Consider the following 17,467-nt stretch of genomic DNA (forward strand, 5'->3'; position numbering starts at 1 on the left):
GAACTCGCCCTTCCTGGGCCAGAAGAACTCGGATACCGCACAAGTTTAGAAATCCATCAGTGAACAAGGCTTTACTGACAACTTTTCATACAGTTAAAAAATAAAAATACAGAACAACAGCGGACAGTGTCACATATTAAAAACGAATAAAATGGGCTCTATTTAAAATTTTAATAGATATTATAGGTATTAAAATTAATTAGAAACTAAAAATCTTACCACTTTGGTTAAGGTGTTTTGAGCCTCAACCAAAATGATCAGCCTTAAAAACAACTGGGCTGTGTGACACACAAAGAAAACATGGAATTTGAAAAGACAGTGTGGGCTAGGCAGTGTCTTTGACTATAACTATCACCATATGTTCTTCTTCTAACTTCCCCAATGTCCTTAGTGCTGACTGGAGGTACTGCTGAGAGAACTCGCAAGGAGGGAACGCGTAAAGCATGCCTGTGCTGTCCCTGCCCTTCGCCCCTCCCACGGGCAGGCTGATAACCCCAGCAGCCTGCTTCTGTTTCAAGTAGGAGACCAGATTCCTGAGAAGCCGTCGCTGCAAGCCAGGCTCTACCACAGGGAAGGTCCCCTCGGCCCCTGCCCCTGCCGGGGCGGACTGGGTGGCCAGGAGCACGGCGTAGCCGTTGGGGCTGCCTTGTTTGATGCGCCGGGTGACTTCATCCAGCTTGGGCTGGTCCAGCCGAAGTCTCTGAGCGATTTTGAGCTGCGTCAACTTCCCGCCAGACGAATGGTCTTTGAGGAGTCCATTGATGACACCCAGGTCTCCCTCCAGGATGTGCATAGAGGTGGGGAAGCAGCTGTTTTTTAGCACAAGAAGCCCATTCCAAGCAAGTTGCAGTGTCTGAGCATATTCTGATAAATTCTTTAGCTTTTTGGTCTCAGATTTTGGCTCCTCGTGAGTTTTTGATTCCGATTCACCAGTTCGATGATTGCGTTCGCTGTCCCTTTTTTTGGGCTGGGGAGCATCGGCTGGCTCGCGATGGGGTTTCTCCTCGGCCGCGTGACGATTGTTCTGGAGGGAGTTGCTCTGCTCTTTCTCGGCTCCGGGTTCTGTAGTGTGATTCTCCTTGCGAGCCCTGTCAGGGCTGCGGTCTAGAGCTGGCCCACTGGCCTTTGTCCTGCTTCTGTCCTCGTAAGGCGAGTGAGTAGTCCTCCCGCGGTCACTGGAAAGACTCCGGCGTCTCCGCCTCTCTTCCCACGGTTTGGGCACGCTGCGGTCGCCGTCGCTGCCCCAGCGCTCCCCGCTCCGGCTGCGCACGGACCGGCTGTAGCTCTCCAGGTTGTTCCTGCGTTCGGCGTTTTTGGCAGGGCTGGCCCAGTCTGCCTCCACAAAGCTCCTGTCTCTGTCCGAGTACAGGAGGTGCGGAGGAGTCCTATCCCGCACCCTCAAGTCTTGCTCCAGGCTCCGGTGCCGGCTGTACCCATCAGCCAGTAGCTCGTAGTGCACGGGGAGCGGCGCGGGCTGGTACTGCTGCGGGTATCTTGTCTCTTCTGCTTTGGCAAAATCCACTCGGAGCCTCCTCTCCGGTCCGCCCAAGGGAAAGCCCCTCATCTGCGCGCAGGCGGCCTGGGCAGCGTCCAGGCTCTCGTACTGGATGTAAGCGAAGCTGTCGCCCTTCACGTAGTCAATAGTCCTGATGCTGCCAAAGCGGTCAAACTCCCTGGCCAGGGCGGCCAGGGAAGTGCTGGGGCCAAGGCCGCCCACCCACAGCCGGGTGGTGGGGTTGGCTTTCCCGTAGCCGATTTTGATGGGGTTCCTGCCCACAACGCGGCCTGACATGGCCACCTTGGCCCTGTGAGCCATGTCCAAGTTCTGGAACTTGAGGAAGGCGTAGGCACCGCCCTGGCCACGTGCGGGGCGCTTGATCACCACCTCCTCGATGATGCCGTACTTCTCGAAGGCGCGCCTCAGCTCCACCTCCGACACGTTGTGGTCCAAGTTGCCGATGAAGAGGTTGCGGGTGGCTCTCTGGTCATCCTCTGGCATCAGGTCTTCCTCGGCCACGATGGGGTAACTGTATGGGCGGCCGCGCTCGTCGTACAGCCCGTAGTAATCCAGGGCCCGCTCCCGCTCCCGGGAGAGCCCGATGGCGGCCGCTTCCAGCGCGAAGGCGGCAGCGGCGGCGTGGCGGGGCCGCGGCTCCCGCAGCAAGGGGCTGGTGACCGGCGACAGCGAGCGCTGCTTGTACTGGTAGGCGCTGTGCAGGGGCGGCAGGTACCCCAGCGGCTCCGGGGAGGGCGCGGGGGGCGGCGTGCGGCTGCGCCGGCCCCCGCGCAGGTACACGGGCTCCACCTTGAGCGGCCGGTCGTAGAGGAGCAGCTGCCGGGCCCGGGCGTGCCGCCGGGCGTCGCGGGCGTCCCCGGGGTGTCGGAAGTTCACGTAGGCGACGCGGCCGAGCTCGGGCGTGTGGGAGAGCTTGACACTGATGTCCCCGGCGCCCCCGCCCGCGAAGCGCTGGAAGAGGCGGAACAGCCCGTCCTCCAGCAGCTGGTCGGGCAGGGCCGCGCTCAGCCCGCTCACCAGCAGCGTCTTGTACTCGCAGGAGCCGGGCGGCTCCCCGGCCAGCCCGGCCGAGCCCCCGAGCGGCGCCAGCAGCAGCGAGGGCGCGGCGCCCGGCGGCGGCCCGGCCAGCAGCAGCGACGGGGCTACCACGGCGCCCGGCAGCGCCTTGGCCTTGGGCACGCCGAGCGCCCGGGACGAGGAGGAGGAGGAGGACGAGGGGGCGGCCTGGCTGCCGCCGCGGGCGCCCGAGGCCGAGCCGCTCCCCGCCGGGCGGTGGTTCGAGTCGCCGCCGCCGCCGGCGCGCTCATCGCCGCGGTGGCTGCGGGAGCTGGAGCCGCCTCCGCCGCCGCTGCTGCTGGTGGTGGTGCCGCCGCCGCCTCCGCCGCCGCCGCCGGGCGTGGACTTGTCCCGGCTGCTGCGGGAGGCGCCCGAGCTGCGGTGCGGGCCGCGCCGGCTGCTGCTCTCGCGGTCGCGGTCGCGGGGCCGCTTGGCGGCGGCGGCCGCGCGTCCGCCCGCGGCCCCCGGCGGGCTCGAGTCGCGGTCGCTGCCGCGCTTCATCGCGCCGGGCCCGCGGCTCAGGAGGCGCCTCCGGCGGCCGCCGCCATCTTGGACAAAAGGGAGCGAAGGCGGCTCCGGCCGCCGCGCCGCGCGGGCTCTACGTCATCGCCCCGCGCGCGCCGCGCCGCAAGCCGGCGTCACGGGGCCGTGACGTCACACGGCGCTTCCCGCCGCCCGCGCGCGACGGCAGGGCGGCCAATCAGGGCGGGCAGCGAAGCCCCGCCCCCCGGCGGGCTGAGGGGGCGCGCGCGGTGCCGGTCGGCGGATGGAGCGAGGGCGGGAGGGACGGGGAATGCCGGGAACCGGCGGGTGCGGGGCGCGGAGGGGGATGTGTCCCGCAATCACGTCACACGGCACGGCTCCGCCCGGTACACACCGGCGAACTTTAATGAAAGTCCCGTACAAAGCGCGGGGCCGGCGTCGGCCCTCATAGCCTCGAGGTCGCCCCTCACAGTCCCCTCGCAGCCCCGGTCTCGCCCTCAGAGCCCAGTTCTCGCCCCTCAGAGCCCCGGTCTCGCCCCAGTGTCGCCCCGGTCTCGGCCCTCAGAGGTCTGTCCGGGCGCCGGCCGCCCTCGGCGCGTACTTGGGCATCAGTTCGTGGATCCTGCGGATGAAGTCGGACTTCTCTGCACAGCCCTTGCACACCTCGCCCCAGTCATCCAGGATCCGCCGCAGCTCCTTGACGCGCAGCTTGCGCAGGTCGGCGGTGCTTAGGTCGATTTGCTTGTCTGCGGGGAGAGCAGAGCTGCACTCAGACACGCCAGGTGGGCAAGGAAGCCAAAACTCAAGAGGGAGAGAGGTGCCGGGGGTGGAAGGAACGTCTAAGTTAGGATTTGGACAGCGGATAAGGCTCTTAATGCTAAAAATTATTAGAAGACAGAAAGCTTGGTTGAGGTTTATATGCAGGAGTTCCGCAATAGCCCTGAAAGCCCCTTTATTATATGAGCAGCACCAACACTTCTCTTCCACTGGATAAAAGAAATGTAGCAGAGTCATTTCAAGGGAAAGATAAGAAAGTGACAAGTAGAAGCAGCTTTTCAGGAAGCAACACAACCTTAGTAGGAGAAATGAGAGGTATAAAGACCCACAGACCAAGGGGTATCTCCAGGAGGTGTAAGGACAGCCGTAAGGGAAAGCAGAAAGAGGCCTGTGCCTGTTTTTGTATTAGTCTTTTTTCAGGAAGAGGATTCATCTAGGAATGTGAGTTCAAGAAAGTGATGAGAAGCAGAGTGGAATGCTCTGAGGAGACACCAGAGGAGATGAGAAAGCAATATTTATCACCCTGCTGCTGGGAACAGGGCCTGAGCCCCACCACAGTGACACCCGCACACGCTGCCATCACAGGCTGTACCACACACCCTCCCAAACATGACATTCCAAACAGCAATGTGAGCACAGCAGTGCTGCTACTCCTGGGAGTTAGTTATTCCAGGGCTGATCAGTGTCCCTGCAGAAACAAGAAGGGTTAGCAGCCAACAGTCTTACCTAAGCATCTCCATAGAACTCTCTAGGATGTTCATGGAGAGCAACCCAGGTTGTGCAATGTAACTAGGCTACAGAAGTCAGGACTGAGTAGTTCTAGGATGTTGCTTTACTCCCAACAAATCATGGGCATTTCCTCTTGTGCAGGCAACTTACCGTATTTTAGTTCACAGATCTGACTGTCTTTCTTCTTTAGCTTCTCACAGATCTTTTCCACAGGGATGTGGTGACTCATGGGCTTTGATACCTCATTAATGATTTTGGTGGCTGCATCACTTGTGGCCCCAATGTAATAGCACTAGAGGGAAGAAAAGAGTGAAGTGGGGATGCATTGAAAAAAAGGCTTCTAAAAGCAGAGTTTTCTGTCCCTGTCCTCATCTGGTATTGCAGCTGGATTCTTACTGTTATAGAATCTCCCCAAGGGACTGCTAGAGCTGGGCAAAAGGAGCCTAGCTGAGCCCAGAATACTGAGCAAGTGTTTTCCATTGCACTGATTTTACAGCTACTGAGGCTGGTGGTCTTGGTTTTTTAACTTTATTAAAATAAAACAGGATTAGGAATAAAGTCTTCTTCATTCAAAGAGCGTCTCTGAAAACGTGTTCCCCCTCTGCATGTCTCTGTAGTTCTCTGAGGAGAGTTCAGGTTCTTTGGGCCTCTTGATTCACAAATTGCCTCTGATTTTAGTTAGGGCAATTTGGTTTCCTTTATTTATTTTTCAGCTAAACAGACAAAAAGTGTAAGTATTTTAACAGATTATACTATTTAAGGGACAGGGAAGCCCTACAGCAAACAAAAGCTTTATCTCCAGTGCTTCAGTAACAGTAAGATGCCAGCCAGTCTAATCACTGTTGACAGGGTGGTAGGTTTTTTTCCTTTTTTTTAAAAGTAAAGAGATTTAACTCCTTGAGTTCTCTCATAAAAATACACAACTGTGGCCACAGAGCCAGCAGAAACAGCCCCTGGGAAGCCATATCATACAGACTCAGTTTCCCCTCATTTGCAGGACTCCCCCCACTTACCAGGCGGTTCTCTTTGCCCTTTGCTTCTTTGCAGGATTTCAAGAGCTCCTTTTCAATACTGGAAGGTGTGAATTCAACGTCGTTGTCCTTTAGACTCTGGTAGAACCTTCCCAGGAATGTGACACACACTGGAAGGGAAGATGGATGGAGTTATCAGCCAGAGCAGTAATCTCAACGCAGCTCTTAGAGGACACTCATAGGGAAACAGAATCAGGGCTTTGGATAACAGAACTTTTCTGAACTTCACCCATGGTTCAGAAAGTCATTCAGAGCACATGTGAATCAACAACATGCCCTGGTACTTTTGGTGGGAAATTAGATCCATGGAAGTGTCAAGAGGCTTCTGTACATTGTCTTGAATGAGCATAGGATCATATGATGGATACAAAACCACACCCGTGCAAAAATGTAAATTTAAAGTTGTCTTGCTGCTTTGGGAAGCAACTGGTAAGAACATGGGTGTCAAACCCAGTGCTGATAGAAAACCAATTCTGTACATAATCCTCTGAGACTCCCTGTGTGCTTACTTCAGTAACAGGGTATCACTGATTACCAGGCTGCTTCAGCTGAAATTACTTCCAAGAGAAAAAGAAATGTGATCCCATGCTATGTCCATGCGGCACCTTTTCCCTTCTTTCATTTCCACAAGCTTCTGATGCAGTTTCAGACGGAAAGATGGAAGATTCTTAGACATAATGCAACTCCCACAAGTGCAGCTGCAGCTGAGAGGACAGATCCAGGTTCCTGCCTGTGGGAAGGGCTGCACAACTCGGTCATTACTCCTTCCCTTGGCAGCAGTCGCTCCACACATGCTCCAAAGTGCAGCAGCCCCGTGTGTGGCTGGGAAGGAGGGCAGACAGCCCATGGGATGACTGAGGGACACCCTGAGTGTCAGATTTTGGTCTCACAACACATCTGTGGATATCAGCATCACCTGGACCGAGCACTCTGCAGCCCCTCAATTCCTGCTCAGCACCTGGGGGATCCTCACACCTTCCCATGCGAGGTGAGTGCCAGGAACCATTCTGCCTCTAAGGAACAGGTATGTCTTTCATGGGATTTGTTTACCCCAGCAGCGAGGGACTGGCAAATATTGTTGTCATTAGCAACTTGAGTTCAGCTCAGAACACGACGCATGGCACAGTAATTGGGCAGGACAGGAAATGGAGTATGGCCGTCATAGAACTGAGTAGAAATGAACCCTCATTATATTAAAACTAGAACTTATTATAATATGGGCCACTTTGGAAAACATTTTTTGTATGCATACAACACCCTTATTTACCTCCCAGCAGTCTATCCCCAGTCAGACACACTGAGGTCCACTGTAAGCTCTTGGGAAGTGAAAACCTTGGGAAGAAAAAACTTGCTGCAGGCAGTGACACTGACGGCCACTGTAGGATAGAAACACATTTCCAGTCTAGTGCTGTGACAGCAGCTGGAAGTATTGATTTATAGGGTTTCTTCTCCTCATTCTGTCTTAGTGAGGGATATTAGATATTAACTCCCAACCAGCTACTAGAGCCCCACCTCAAGTTCTGTTTGCTTCACTTGGGGAATCTGTTAAGTTCACTGTACAGGAGCAGCTTAATTTGCTGTGCAGCTCAACAGGTTCTACCCCCGAGGCGTTTGTATTTCCGTGGTACACAAAGTGCCCGACTTGATTTGGATCAGCTGCTCACGGCTCCTGGCTGTGCGCACTGAGAGGACTCGGAGCACCCCGTGAACGTAACACTGTGATGACTAGGGGGGGAGTCCCGGCGAGGTCCGGGTGAGTAACCTCACTCGCGTTCTCCTGCTCCCTGCCCTGGTCACCGTCACCCGGCCGGGACAGCCGGCGGGAAGCGCTGCTCCGCCAATGCCGGGCTGCGACAGTGCTGATCTCCCGGCCTGGAGACGGTCCGGTCTCCCGGAGTCATCGCTCCTTCCCGTGGGGACTCTACGCTACCGCTGACCCCGTGGAGAGGGGACGGGCAACTTCCCAACAGAGTGCAGTACCCTCGGAAGGGAGATCCCGGCCCCGGAGCGGGGCGCGGCTGGAAACCCCGCCCCTCCTGCCCCGCGGGCCGCCCGGCGCATCGCCCCGGCACCGGACACCCCCGAGCACCGCCCCGGCACCGGTCGCCTGCGAGCGGCGCCCGGCCCGGCCCGCCCGCACTTGGCCAGACTTCGGAGACTTTTCCTGCCGCTGGAGGCAGCGCTCCCGCCGGCCCGGCCCAGCACCGGCGGGTGGACTGTCACAGCCCCGAGGCTGCTCCGCGTGCCGGCCCCACAGCCCGGCGGACGGGCCAGACTGCGGGAAGCGGCGGCGAGGAGCGGCCTCCCCCCGCGGTGCCCACGGCCCGGGCCCGTCCGCACTCACCCTCGCAGTCCCCGTCGCGGAGCGCTCGGCCACCGGCCGGCAGCAGGAGCAAGGCCAGCGCCGCGCAAAGCCCGTGGGCCGCCCGCATCCCGCCTCGCCCGGCAGCGCCCGCCGCACCGGCACCACCGGCACCACCACCCCACGCCGGCTGCCCCCGCCGCCGCCGCCCCATTGGCCAGCTCCCCGCCCGGCCGCCACGCTCTCAGCTCTCATTGGCCGCGCCGCCGCCTCCACGGGAGAGTTGGCGGCCGCTGATTGGGGGGGACGCGGCAGAGGGCCGGCGCGCGGAGCGGAGCCCCGCCCCTTCGCTGCCATCTTTGTTAAGGGAAGGGCGCTCGCGAGCGCTCGCCGCGGGCGCCATCTTGGGAAGGGGCAGATCCTCACACCTGTGGGCGGGCGGGGCCGCCGAGCCCGGGCTCCGCCTTCCACACGGCTGTGGCGGGGCGGTGTGCGGCAGCGCAAGGTGAGGCTTGAGGGGTCGCTCGAGGCCCCCGGGTAGTGTGAAGTCGATGGGGCAGAGGAGCCGCGTGCTTGTTGGGGGGTGTCCCGTGAGGGGTGGGAGCGGCAGGGACGGGCTCGGTGCCAGCACGGGCACAGCCCGTCACGGGTGGCTCTGGGTACGAGGACTGGGTGCTTTGAGGTGGGACAGCTTAGAGGTCAAAATAGCAAGCTGCGTGCACTTATTTCTGGCTTCTTGGGTGGATGTTTTTGAAAGAAATTTTGTTTAATTGCAACTTAATATCCTAGTTTTTAGGCCTATCACCTTTTGTTCAGGGACATAGGGGGATTCCTGGGGTTGTCCTGTGCCAGGGCTAGGAGTTGGACTTTGGTGATCCTTGTGGGTCTTTTCCAACTCATACTATTTTGATTCTGTTCCAAAAGCCCTCACAGTTTGTGCTGCTAACTACCTTCAGCAATCCCAAACACTGGGAGTTTATAACTGAAATCCCCTTGAAGTTGGGAGAGGAGCACACACCTGTTGATAGCTCCTTGTGTGGCTTTACATGTAACTCTGCGTATTCTGGGCTGTCATTCCAGTGAAGGGAGAGTCAAAGTCACAGCCCTGTGCTACAGCAAAGAAGCTCCCTGAGCTCTTGAGGCAGCCTGGTGGGGCAATGCCTAATCAGAATTTTCTTGCAGGTCATCAGGTGTAAGTGATAAGCCTGATGAGGTGAGGAGGAGCACCTGATACAGGAAAGGTCACAGCAGGTGAGCAGTAATTAGGACACTAATTGCCAGTGAGAGTACATCATGTGTTTATTAGGAGAGGTGGTTTTGCACATTTCTAGATCTTGTTATCTCTCCAAATATGGTTATTAAGGTCTGTATTAATATTATGTCATTCTGTAATGATTTCCAGAATTTCTCAATATCAGTATACTTTAGGAAGATTATTGGCTTTTTAAAACTTACATTCATTGCCCACTAAAGTCACTTAGCTGTTCAGAGAAGTGGTGGCTTAAAGTGCCCTTTTTTCTTATCAGGATAGAGGCCAAAACTGTGAGATGTAGTGGTTTCTTAATTAGGTGGAAATAGGGCTTAAATTTGGAATTAGGAGACTTTAGGAGGGTCATGATAAGGACAGAGTTTACCTACCAAAACAGTGCAATTATGAAGCATCTTCAAGCTAGCAACTTTATACATTTTTATGGAACAGGCAAGGAGTAATTTTATTTGGTTTTGGTCTGGGATTTGAGCCTCTGTGTATTTCAATATGAGATCTTCAAATGGGTCTGAGGAAGAACAAGAACTCCTTTTGGTTTTGCGTTTTTCCTTATTTTTATTTATAGTTTGTTTCAGCAGCTAGAATGGATTCCTTGCATTTTACCCTGTGCTTCATTTTGATCAATGGAGAGGTTTTTGGGGCTCTGTTTATTCCACCACCCTCCAGGCTCTGTCTCTCTGGACCATTAGGGATTTGTCCTGGCTGAGACCTGGGTAATGGAGAACTTGTGCTGGTCCTCACTGTTGTTTCTTCCTAGTATCCAATCCAACCCTGGTCTTTGTCATTGTGAAGGCATTCCCTTGTGTCCTTATCACTCCAGGGCCTTGTCCAAAGTCCCTCCTTCACTCTCTTGGAACCCCTTTAGGCATTGTTGGAAGGTGTTCTAAGTTCTGCCTGGAACCTTCTCTGCTCTGGGTTAGTCAGCCAGTTGAGTGGGCAGGAGAGTTAATTTGGCTTGGTGGATCTGTGGGGATTCCAGTCGTTGGGAAGTGCAGGTAACTAGAGGATGTTCCTGACAGCTGTGGGGGCTGGGGCAGTGCTGGCTCTGCCAGCTGAGAACACAGATCTCTTACAGCCATGGAGGGGGGAGGAAGGGGCTCAGCCTCTGGTGTTGGGCTGTGAGGACAAAGAAGAGAGTTCTGTCACGGGGGAGGGGAAACAATTTGGGAAAAGGTAATGCAGTACTGCTGTGAATGAATGCTGAATAGAAGATGAAGTGTAACAGATCTACTATTCCAAATTTGGGGTTAATTTATGTGGGATTAACAGTAAAGCCCATCAAAAGGGAGAAGTGGTGTGTGGACCTATTAAGACACCTGAGCTCAGAGGTCTGCCTTGTGAACTGTATTTGTTTCCTTGGCTTGCTAAGAATCATCTACAAGTGGAGGCACTTTTATGCATAGGGTGTAGAAGACTGAATCTTTAATCCGCCAGGTTAGAGTAATTTCTAGAGGTTTAATTTCTTCTCTTATCAGCTTTGTAATGAAATTCATACTGAGCTGGACAAGTCATATATTGAAACTGTGCTGAAGTTTTCTTATTTAGATAAGAAGAGGTATTTGGACATGGGATTTAGATTTCAATCTGACTAGTGGCAGCTTAAATAAAGTATTGGACTTACACTGAAAAAAATTGATCTGTTGGTTTTAACAGAAACTGGAGTATTTTTTTAACTCTTGTTTAAAGCTTAGGGCTTCACACATCTTTTGTTGTGCCAAAATACATTTTTATTTCCTGTGCTTGGTTAATAAATAGTTTTTAGCTGAATAAAAAATACTTTCTTAATGAAGATTTAATAAGCTGGCTTAGAAACAGTCTCAAAGGGTCTGACTGAAGACTGGGTGAAGGATCTGGAACATGAGTCCTAGGAGGAGTGGCTGAGGGTACCAGTGTTCAGCTGGAGGTCTCTTCTCTCTCTACAGCTGACTGAAAGGTTGTAGTCAGGTGTGGGTTGGCCTTTTCTCGCAGGGAACAAGTGACAGAAGAAGAGGAAATGGCCTCAAATTGTGCCAGGGAAGGTTCAGGTTGAATATTAGGAAAAATTTTTTCACTGGAAGGATGGTTAAGCCCTGGAACAGCAGGTTGCCCAGGGAAATGCTGAAAATCCCTGGAAGTGTCCAAAAACCCAAGTGGATGTGGCACTTCACAATACGGTTTAGAGGGCAGAGTGGTATTTGGCTGAAGGTTGGACTTGGTGATCTTGGAGGTATTTTCTAACCTGAATGATTCTATGATTCCATTCTTTGATACAGACTTCTTCAGGCATCAGGTGAACATTTTAGCTAAGCCACACTTTGATACTGTAGATACACTCAAGTACCTTGCTACAGTTTCTCTTCTCAGTATTTGTATGTGGGGCGAGCAAAGGGTACCTTGGCAGGCCATGTAGATCCTGGGGCCAGCTGAAGAGTCAGACTTGCTGCTAAATGGCTTTTGAGACGTGTTCTGGAAGTTTTTTTGTTGATTTGCCAGGACTCATTAAATGAGTTATTTTGCCTCCTGTACAATGGCCTGGTTTACTAGTGGTAATGGAAGTAAATTGGAGATTAGGAGCCTGCAGAAGTCTCCATAGCTCTGAATTCCAAACTACTGTGTTCCTGCATGTCTTAACTACTATTCTTAGACATCTATTCTGTTAAAATGATCAGTATTTAAGTACTATTGCAATAAAAGAGTAGCAATCTTTTAGGCAGTGAGATAGTGGTGGTTTAAGCCCAGCTGATAAGGAAGTGGCACCCAGCCACTCCACAGCTGTCCTAGGGGGAAGCTTTGTCTCTGAAAGCATTGCCCCACAACTGTGCCTGGGGCTGTTGCCAGTGCCATGTCCATCTACCTGACCGGAGCAGGAGGGGGCTGTACCTGCTGCTTGCTTCAAGAGTTGATATTAAATAACACTGTCAGCTGAAAGTGTAACATGGAAACCCTTCCTTCACCACACATAAAGTCCTTTTGGTTGCTTCCCCTTTTTGTCATTCATACAGAGGTGGGAAGGGAGGGTTGTTCCTTCTCTCTTCTGAAGGTTTAGAGCAGTCTGAGGGTAGCCCTGCCTGGATGACAGCAATGACCATACAGCTGTACTGTTTTAATATCAGGTATTAATCTTTAATTCCACATCACAGCAGTCGAGTGAATGGGTAAGGGAAAGGAACCCAAAACAAACGGCAGATATTTACATCTAAAATTCACACCACTTATTTGTTGGTTCTGGAAACATGCTATCACAATATATACAATTAAGTACCTTTAGGACACTTGTACAAATTAATTTTTTCCTTTTGAATTTGATTTCCATTATAGATAAGATAGCTGTTTTCATTTTATTTTAAACATGAATACACAAAAGAGAAGTGGTTAGAGGTTTTTGCCTTTTTTTTTTTTTTTTTTTAAATAAGCACAGAATGCCAGAGGTTAAAAACACATTTACAGGGCAGAATACCAGTCAGACATCACAATCTATACATTTTTTGCTCAATTTCCTGTACAAATACACAGCATTCAAATGGGGGTATTTACAAAGAAGCATGACCAGAGGAAATTTTAAATACCACATAATTTGTTTCCCAAAGGCTCTTGCTCTCTCCAGCCTCCCCAGTTTTGGCTGATACTCCCACAGAAGGGATATGCAATATCCCTTACCTAAAAAAGGGTAAGTAAGCTAAAAACCAAACAGAGGAAAATACAAAAAAGGATCTGAACCTTGCATATAGCAATAAAACCAACCCAACTACTAGGGGGAAAAAAAAAAAGTAGGATTCAGAGAAATTGTTTTAATTGCTTTTCTTCTACCACTGTAGCTCCTTCTCAGTTTTGTTTCAGATGGGGCCAGCAGGTACACTGACGATGGAGAGATTTATAGCAGAATTCCACCAATTTTTCTCTGGAATGCACATGCTATTTTGTTATGCAAAGAAAACCCAATGAAGGCAAGTACACTGAGGTTTGAATTAGAGTTAGGTATAGAATGTCAAGGTCCTGTTCAAAACATCCTGTTTCTGTGGTTTATACAAGGAATCTTCAAATCCTGTTGGGCAAGTGCAACAACTGCTGTTGCTTCCACCTACTCCAGGACTGAGCTTGATGTTGGAGTTGTACTATGCTAAAAGACACCTCACCCTACAGAGAAATAGTAGTTCCAGGCAATATGAATTCCAAGATTCACAAAATCTTAATAATAGTCTTTCTATCTTCTGCTCCCTTTAAGGCAAACACTGAAAAGGGAGGCAGAATACTTGGTAGATATCAGAACAACAACAGAAATTTAACTCCAGAGAGGCTCAAATTTGGTAAATTCAGCAATTTATTCCACCCTTCTTTATGTGGACCTGCAATATATTAGGTATTTGTATACATTACCTGATTAATCTTCGAACCCTTGCAAATACATAGGAATGCCAGACTCCCCAAATGGACTCACTGCTGTTGTACCAGGTCTCTAACCAGAGCAGGATGATGCATTTTCAGATTAGAGCTCTGGTGGGCAGGTTTTCCAGCTGACTGGGACTCAGTCCCATGGTAATTGCATTCTTGGTTCTGCAAAGTTTTATTTGCAAGACCTGCTGGTTTTTCACATTAAGGAAGCTCGGTAAGTCACTACATTTCCTACTTTCAGTCTTGCTGCCAGAAAAAAGAAAGAAACTGGGGCAAGGGAGATGGAATTATAACTTAGTTCTTTTAAGAACTACACTGGAGGAGTCTCAGTGGGATTGGAGGATAGCATATGTGAAAACATTTCACCCTTTTCTAAGGAATTACCTTGACTTACCTTTACTGAAAACATCAGTTGTTTTCCTATATTTGTTATATACCAGAGATGCAGCTTGATTTGTTAACACTGAAGACTGTCCTAGCATTGGAAAACTCTCCTTCCTGCTAAAGATGAAATATCCACCATAGGCCAGATTTTATTATCATTGTTTAAATTGTGAAGGATATAATGATTACAAGCAGCCTGTGTTAGTAACAAAATAGAGGAAGCAAGAGAGACTTTGTTCCAGCCAAATAGGCCATTTAAGAAACAAATCCATAACTTAGTAGTTTTGCATGGGCTAGAGCTTGAGAAAGAAAACAAACAAATCCTCTTAAAGTCCCCTTCATACAACTTGCTGAGTCCAGACTTTATACAGCCAGACCATCTTTAGCTAGTTCAGAAACCATGTACTCTGCCCAGTCACTGTATTTAGAGGTAGTGCTAAAGGTGACCTGTAAAAAATTTATAATCCTTTTTTGCTTCTTTATGCTGTTTTTAGCAGGAGAAACAGAGCAGTTAGGCAAGAATTCAAGAAGTAAGTTGAGTGCTGTTTCTGTTTCTGGCACTAATTTATATGGTAGAGGTTTTATTTGAATGTGCTTCAGATTTGTCAGTGGTAGGAAAGAGGGAGGGTTGTTTCCATCCTATGGAGTGTGCTTTGCAGTCTGCAGGTGAAAGGATTATAAGGACGGCTAAAATGGGTGTGGGTGTGGCAAGGGAAAGGAAGGTGGGCTGTTCATCTAAAAACATTAAATAGTTGATACTATTTTGAAATTGAAATTTTCTTGAAAACTATGAAAACAGCAATAATAGGTTTCTTAGAACCTTAGAACCTAGATCTTTTCTTTGTAAAGAACAATATACCCACAGATTTTTTTTTCCTGAACTGTGCAAGTACTGATTAAAAGGCATGTTTTGTGTTCATAGACCTGTACTGTCTTCAGCTCTGCACAGTTCTGGTTTGTGTGGTGCAGCTTGGTGTCCCCCCTCAGTGTTCTTCAGCCCTTTCTAGAGCTTATCAATAAAAGTCATGGGATGGGGAAAGGCTGTATTGCTGCCTGAGGAGAAAAGGAAAAAGAAATCAACCTTCAACAGAGAAGCAGCAGCTCTTACTACACATTCTAAAGAAGCAAAAGAGGAAAAAAACACTTGTTCTTTACAGGTTGCCTTTAAGGTCCCTGACTCTGGGGTGTACACTTGATACCGGGCATTGCTCAAGTCTTGGTGTTTCCTGTCTGCTCTGAGAGATGGGAGATTCTTTCTGCACACCAGCTGCAGTGAGTTGTTGGGAGGGACTGAGGATACTGACTTAACAGGAATGAATCTCAGCTCCTGGGTGATGGAAGTTGGTGAGAATTATGATGTTCAGCCCTGAGGCAAGGATTGTTGGATATGATGCATTTAAGCCACCTTTTCTTTACTGGCTGGGTCATCAACCAGCTTGTGGCATGAGAAACTCAATTTGGTTGGTTTTGTTTTAATCTGGAATAGAAATGCTGGTGTCAACAGCCTGCCCAAAGCTGGGCATGGGAAAGGCCTACAATGAGGTTGTAGCTCCAGTAGCCACCAACCTCCTCTCATTCTGTAGCACAGATGAATAACACAATTCCCATGAGAAAGCAGGTTGGCTTAGCCAGTGAAAGCAAAATTTAAGAAATGAAACAGTACATAAAAAACAAAGGAGGCAGAGTTTGTTGGAAATGATATCTTGGAGATCAGTGCATCAGCACTGCTTAGATTGCCTCAGCACCTATGAACCAATGCAGGGAGATCACTGCACAGATATATACAATCCTGCTCTCAAAAGAGCCAATTTCTTCTTAGAATTGCCATCTTTCCACTGCCTGCAGCTCATGCACCTTCCAGCCTGACAGTTCATAGAATCCCTGATTTCAGCAATGAGCTTTCAATTCTGTACAGCAAAGAAATATGTTCCTAGTGCAACTGCTTCTACTCATGTGCGTCTCAGAACTGGGAGGAAAGCAGGTTCAAAATCAACTTGCCACATTCCCCCCGTTTTCTCCTCCACTTAAAACTGTATTTTTCAGCTTCTGCAAGTCTCTATGGCTCATATGCCGTATGATGTGGTTAAGAAACTGCAGAAGGAATAAACTGTCCACTGCACAGAAAGTTAAAAAACATAACGGAAAGGTGTAAAAAGAAATTAAAAAGGAAAGCAGCAACCTGCCATGCTGGCCCAATTGCTTTTTTGGGCTTCAGACATAACCTTGCGGCAGTAGAAAATCAGTTTGCTGTTCTCCGAGTCCTGCTCTCTCTCTGTCTATCCAGGCCTGGAATGCCAATGCCAGCTGCGTACCAGGAGCTGTCCCTACTGCTCGCTGATGCCGTGCTCCCATGCCACCCTGGCCTGCTCTTCCTTTCCACCACTCACTGGTTGGGGCACCTTACGATGCAACGGGCGGTGTTTGTCATCATCTTCAATTATCATCCCCTCCTCGTTCTCCATGTTTGGCAGCCGGGAGTGGTAAGGTTTGGGGGGTAAAGCAGGAGGGTCCATGGTGTCCTGAGGAATGACTCCAGATGGAGCAGAGTGGCTTCGGCATGGCTGGGATTTGAGCGACTCCAGGACATCAGGCTCAGAGAGACTGTACCTGACCGGGAGGTAGGGTGTCTCTAGATCTTCATCAGTGTTCCAGGCCTGGCTGGGCACAGAATCCATGGTGTCTGTGCGAGGAGGTGGTTCAGAAGAATGTCCAAAATTGCTCTCGCTCAAGGAAGAGACACCACTGCTGGCACTGCCAGATAAAGTGGAGTTACTGCCATCTAGACCAGACTGCGGACTGGTGGGCGATGCAGGGATAGGATGAAGAGGGGACTGTTTGGAGAGAAACAAAACCAGGTTAAAATTGACAAAGGAGGCAATGCTGCATCTTGTGTGTTGATCCCCATTTCAGCTTTTGACAGTGTTGTTAACAACGGCACAGTTCCATTTGTGCTCAGAATGCCAAGGATTATTGGTTTACATGTATGGAAGTACCACTTGTGGGCAGATAAGTGCACTCAACAAGACCAGAGCTGTTAGAGAAACAGCAGCTGAGGTGATGATCGGGGTGCTGAAATCACAGCATATGGTGCAAAAAAGGAAAAGGGAAGGACCTACAACCCGTGAGTTATAGAAATAGCATTTAGCTGTGGAATAGGTTAAGAGCTTTCAGTGGGTTTTCTCATGTGTGAGTTCCTAACATGTTAAAAATAGTGTTTCTGCATTCAGAAGCTGCTTGGTGGGAGCAGAGAAGGGAGGATCCCCTTCAAGAGCCCACTGTTGTCTTACATCCCTCTCTCCTCTCCTGCCATTACCTTGCGCAACGTTCGTGCGGGCAGTGCCGGGGGAGCATCACTGAGCTGGTGGTGGAAGGCATCAAAGTGCAGTGAGTAGTGTCCTGGAATGAGACAAGGGTCAGAAATGCAAACCTGTGCTGTTTCATTGCAGCCACAGAGCGGGGTTTAGCTCTGTAATGCCAGGTAACAGCTCCAAACACTGCTAACTCCAGCCTAGGGCTGTCTGTCTGATGGATACTGCGGAGTGCATCTGTCACAC

General features: G+C 50.7%; 3 protein-coding genes and 1 long non-coding RNA gene across 4 annotated transcripts in view; 1 reads left to right on the top strand and 3 right to left on the bottom strand.

Annotated features, from left to right (window-relative positions):
* Positions 1 to 44: 44 nt before the first annotated feature.
* On the bottom strand, positions 45 to 3,177 carry RBM15B (RNA binding motif protein 15B). The gene has a single exon (XM_058845184.1). It carries the CDS (start codon positions 3,071 to 3,073, stop codon positions 326 to 328), a length of 2,748 nt encoding a protein of 915 aa, XP_058701167.1. The 5' UTR covers positions 3,074 to 3,177; the 3' UTR covers positions 45 to 325.
* Positions 3,178 to 3,437: 260 nt separating this feature from the next.
* On the bottom strand, positions 3,438 to 8,111 carry MANF (mesencephalic astrocyte derived neurotrophic factor). Its single transcript, XM_058845186.1, has 4 exons — positions 7,937 to 8,111; positions 5,575 to 5,702; positions 4,712 to 4,853; positions 3,438 to 3,801 (listed from the first exon to the last, which is right to left on the bottom strand). The coding sequence occupies exons 1-4, from the start codon at positions 8,106 to 8,108 to the stop codon at positions 3,617 to 3,619; spliced, it is 627 nt and encodes a 208-aa protein (XP_058701169.1). The 5' UTR covers positions 8,109 to 8,111; the 3' UTR covers positions 3,438 to 3,616.
* A 79-nt stretch (positions 8,112 to 8,190) lies between these two features.
* LOC131582229 (uncharacterized) lies at positions 8,191 to 16,331 on the top strand. The gene is made up of 3 exons (XR_009278297.1): positions 8,191 to 8,399; positions 9,077 to 9,145; positions 16,198 to 16,331. It is a non-coding gene; the product is annotated as an uncharacterized LOC131582229 (long non-coding RNA).
* Positions 12,250 to 17,467, bottom strand: part of DOCK3 (dedicator of cytokinesis 3) — a 183,324-nt gene continuing 178,106 nt past the window's right edge. The window contains exons 54-55 of the mRNA XM_058845181.1: positions 17,227 to 17,309; positions 12,250 to 16,744 (exon numbers count right to left, since the gene is read on the bottom strand). Coding sequence (XP_058701164.1) covers positions 16,238 to 16,744; positions 17,227 to 17,309 — 590 coding nt within the window. The 3' untranslated portion in view covers positions 12,250 to 16,237. The remainder of the gene's footprint in view (positions 16,745 to 17,226; positions 17,310 to 17,467) is intronic.

Source organism: Poecile atricapillus, chromosome 9, assembly GCF_030490865.1.
Source record: "Poecile atricapillus isolate bPoeAtr1 chromosome 9, bPoeAtr1.hap1, whole genome shotgun sequence".
Taxonomy (NCBI): Eukaryota; Metazoa; Chordata; class Aves; order Passeriformes; family Paridae; genus Poecile; species Poecile atricapillus.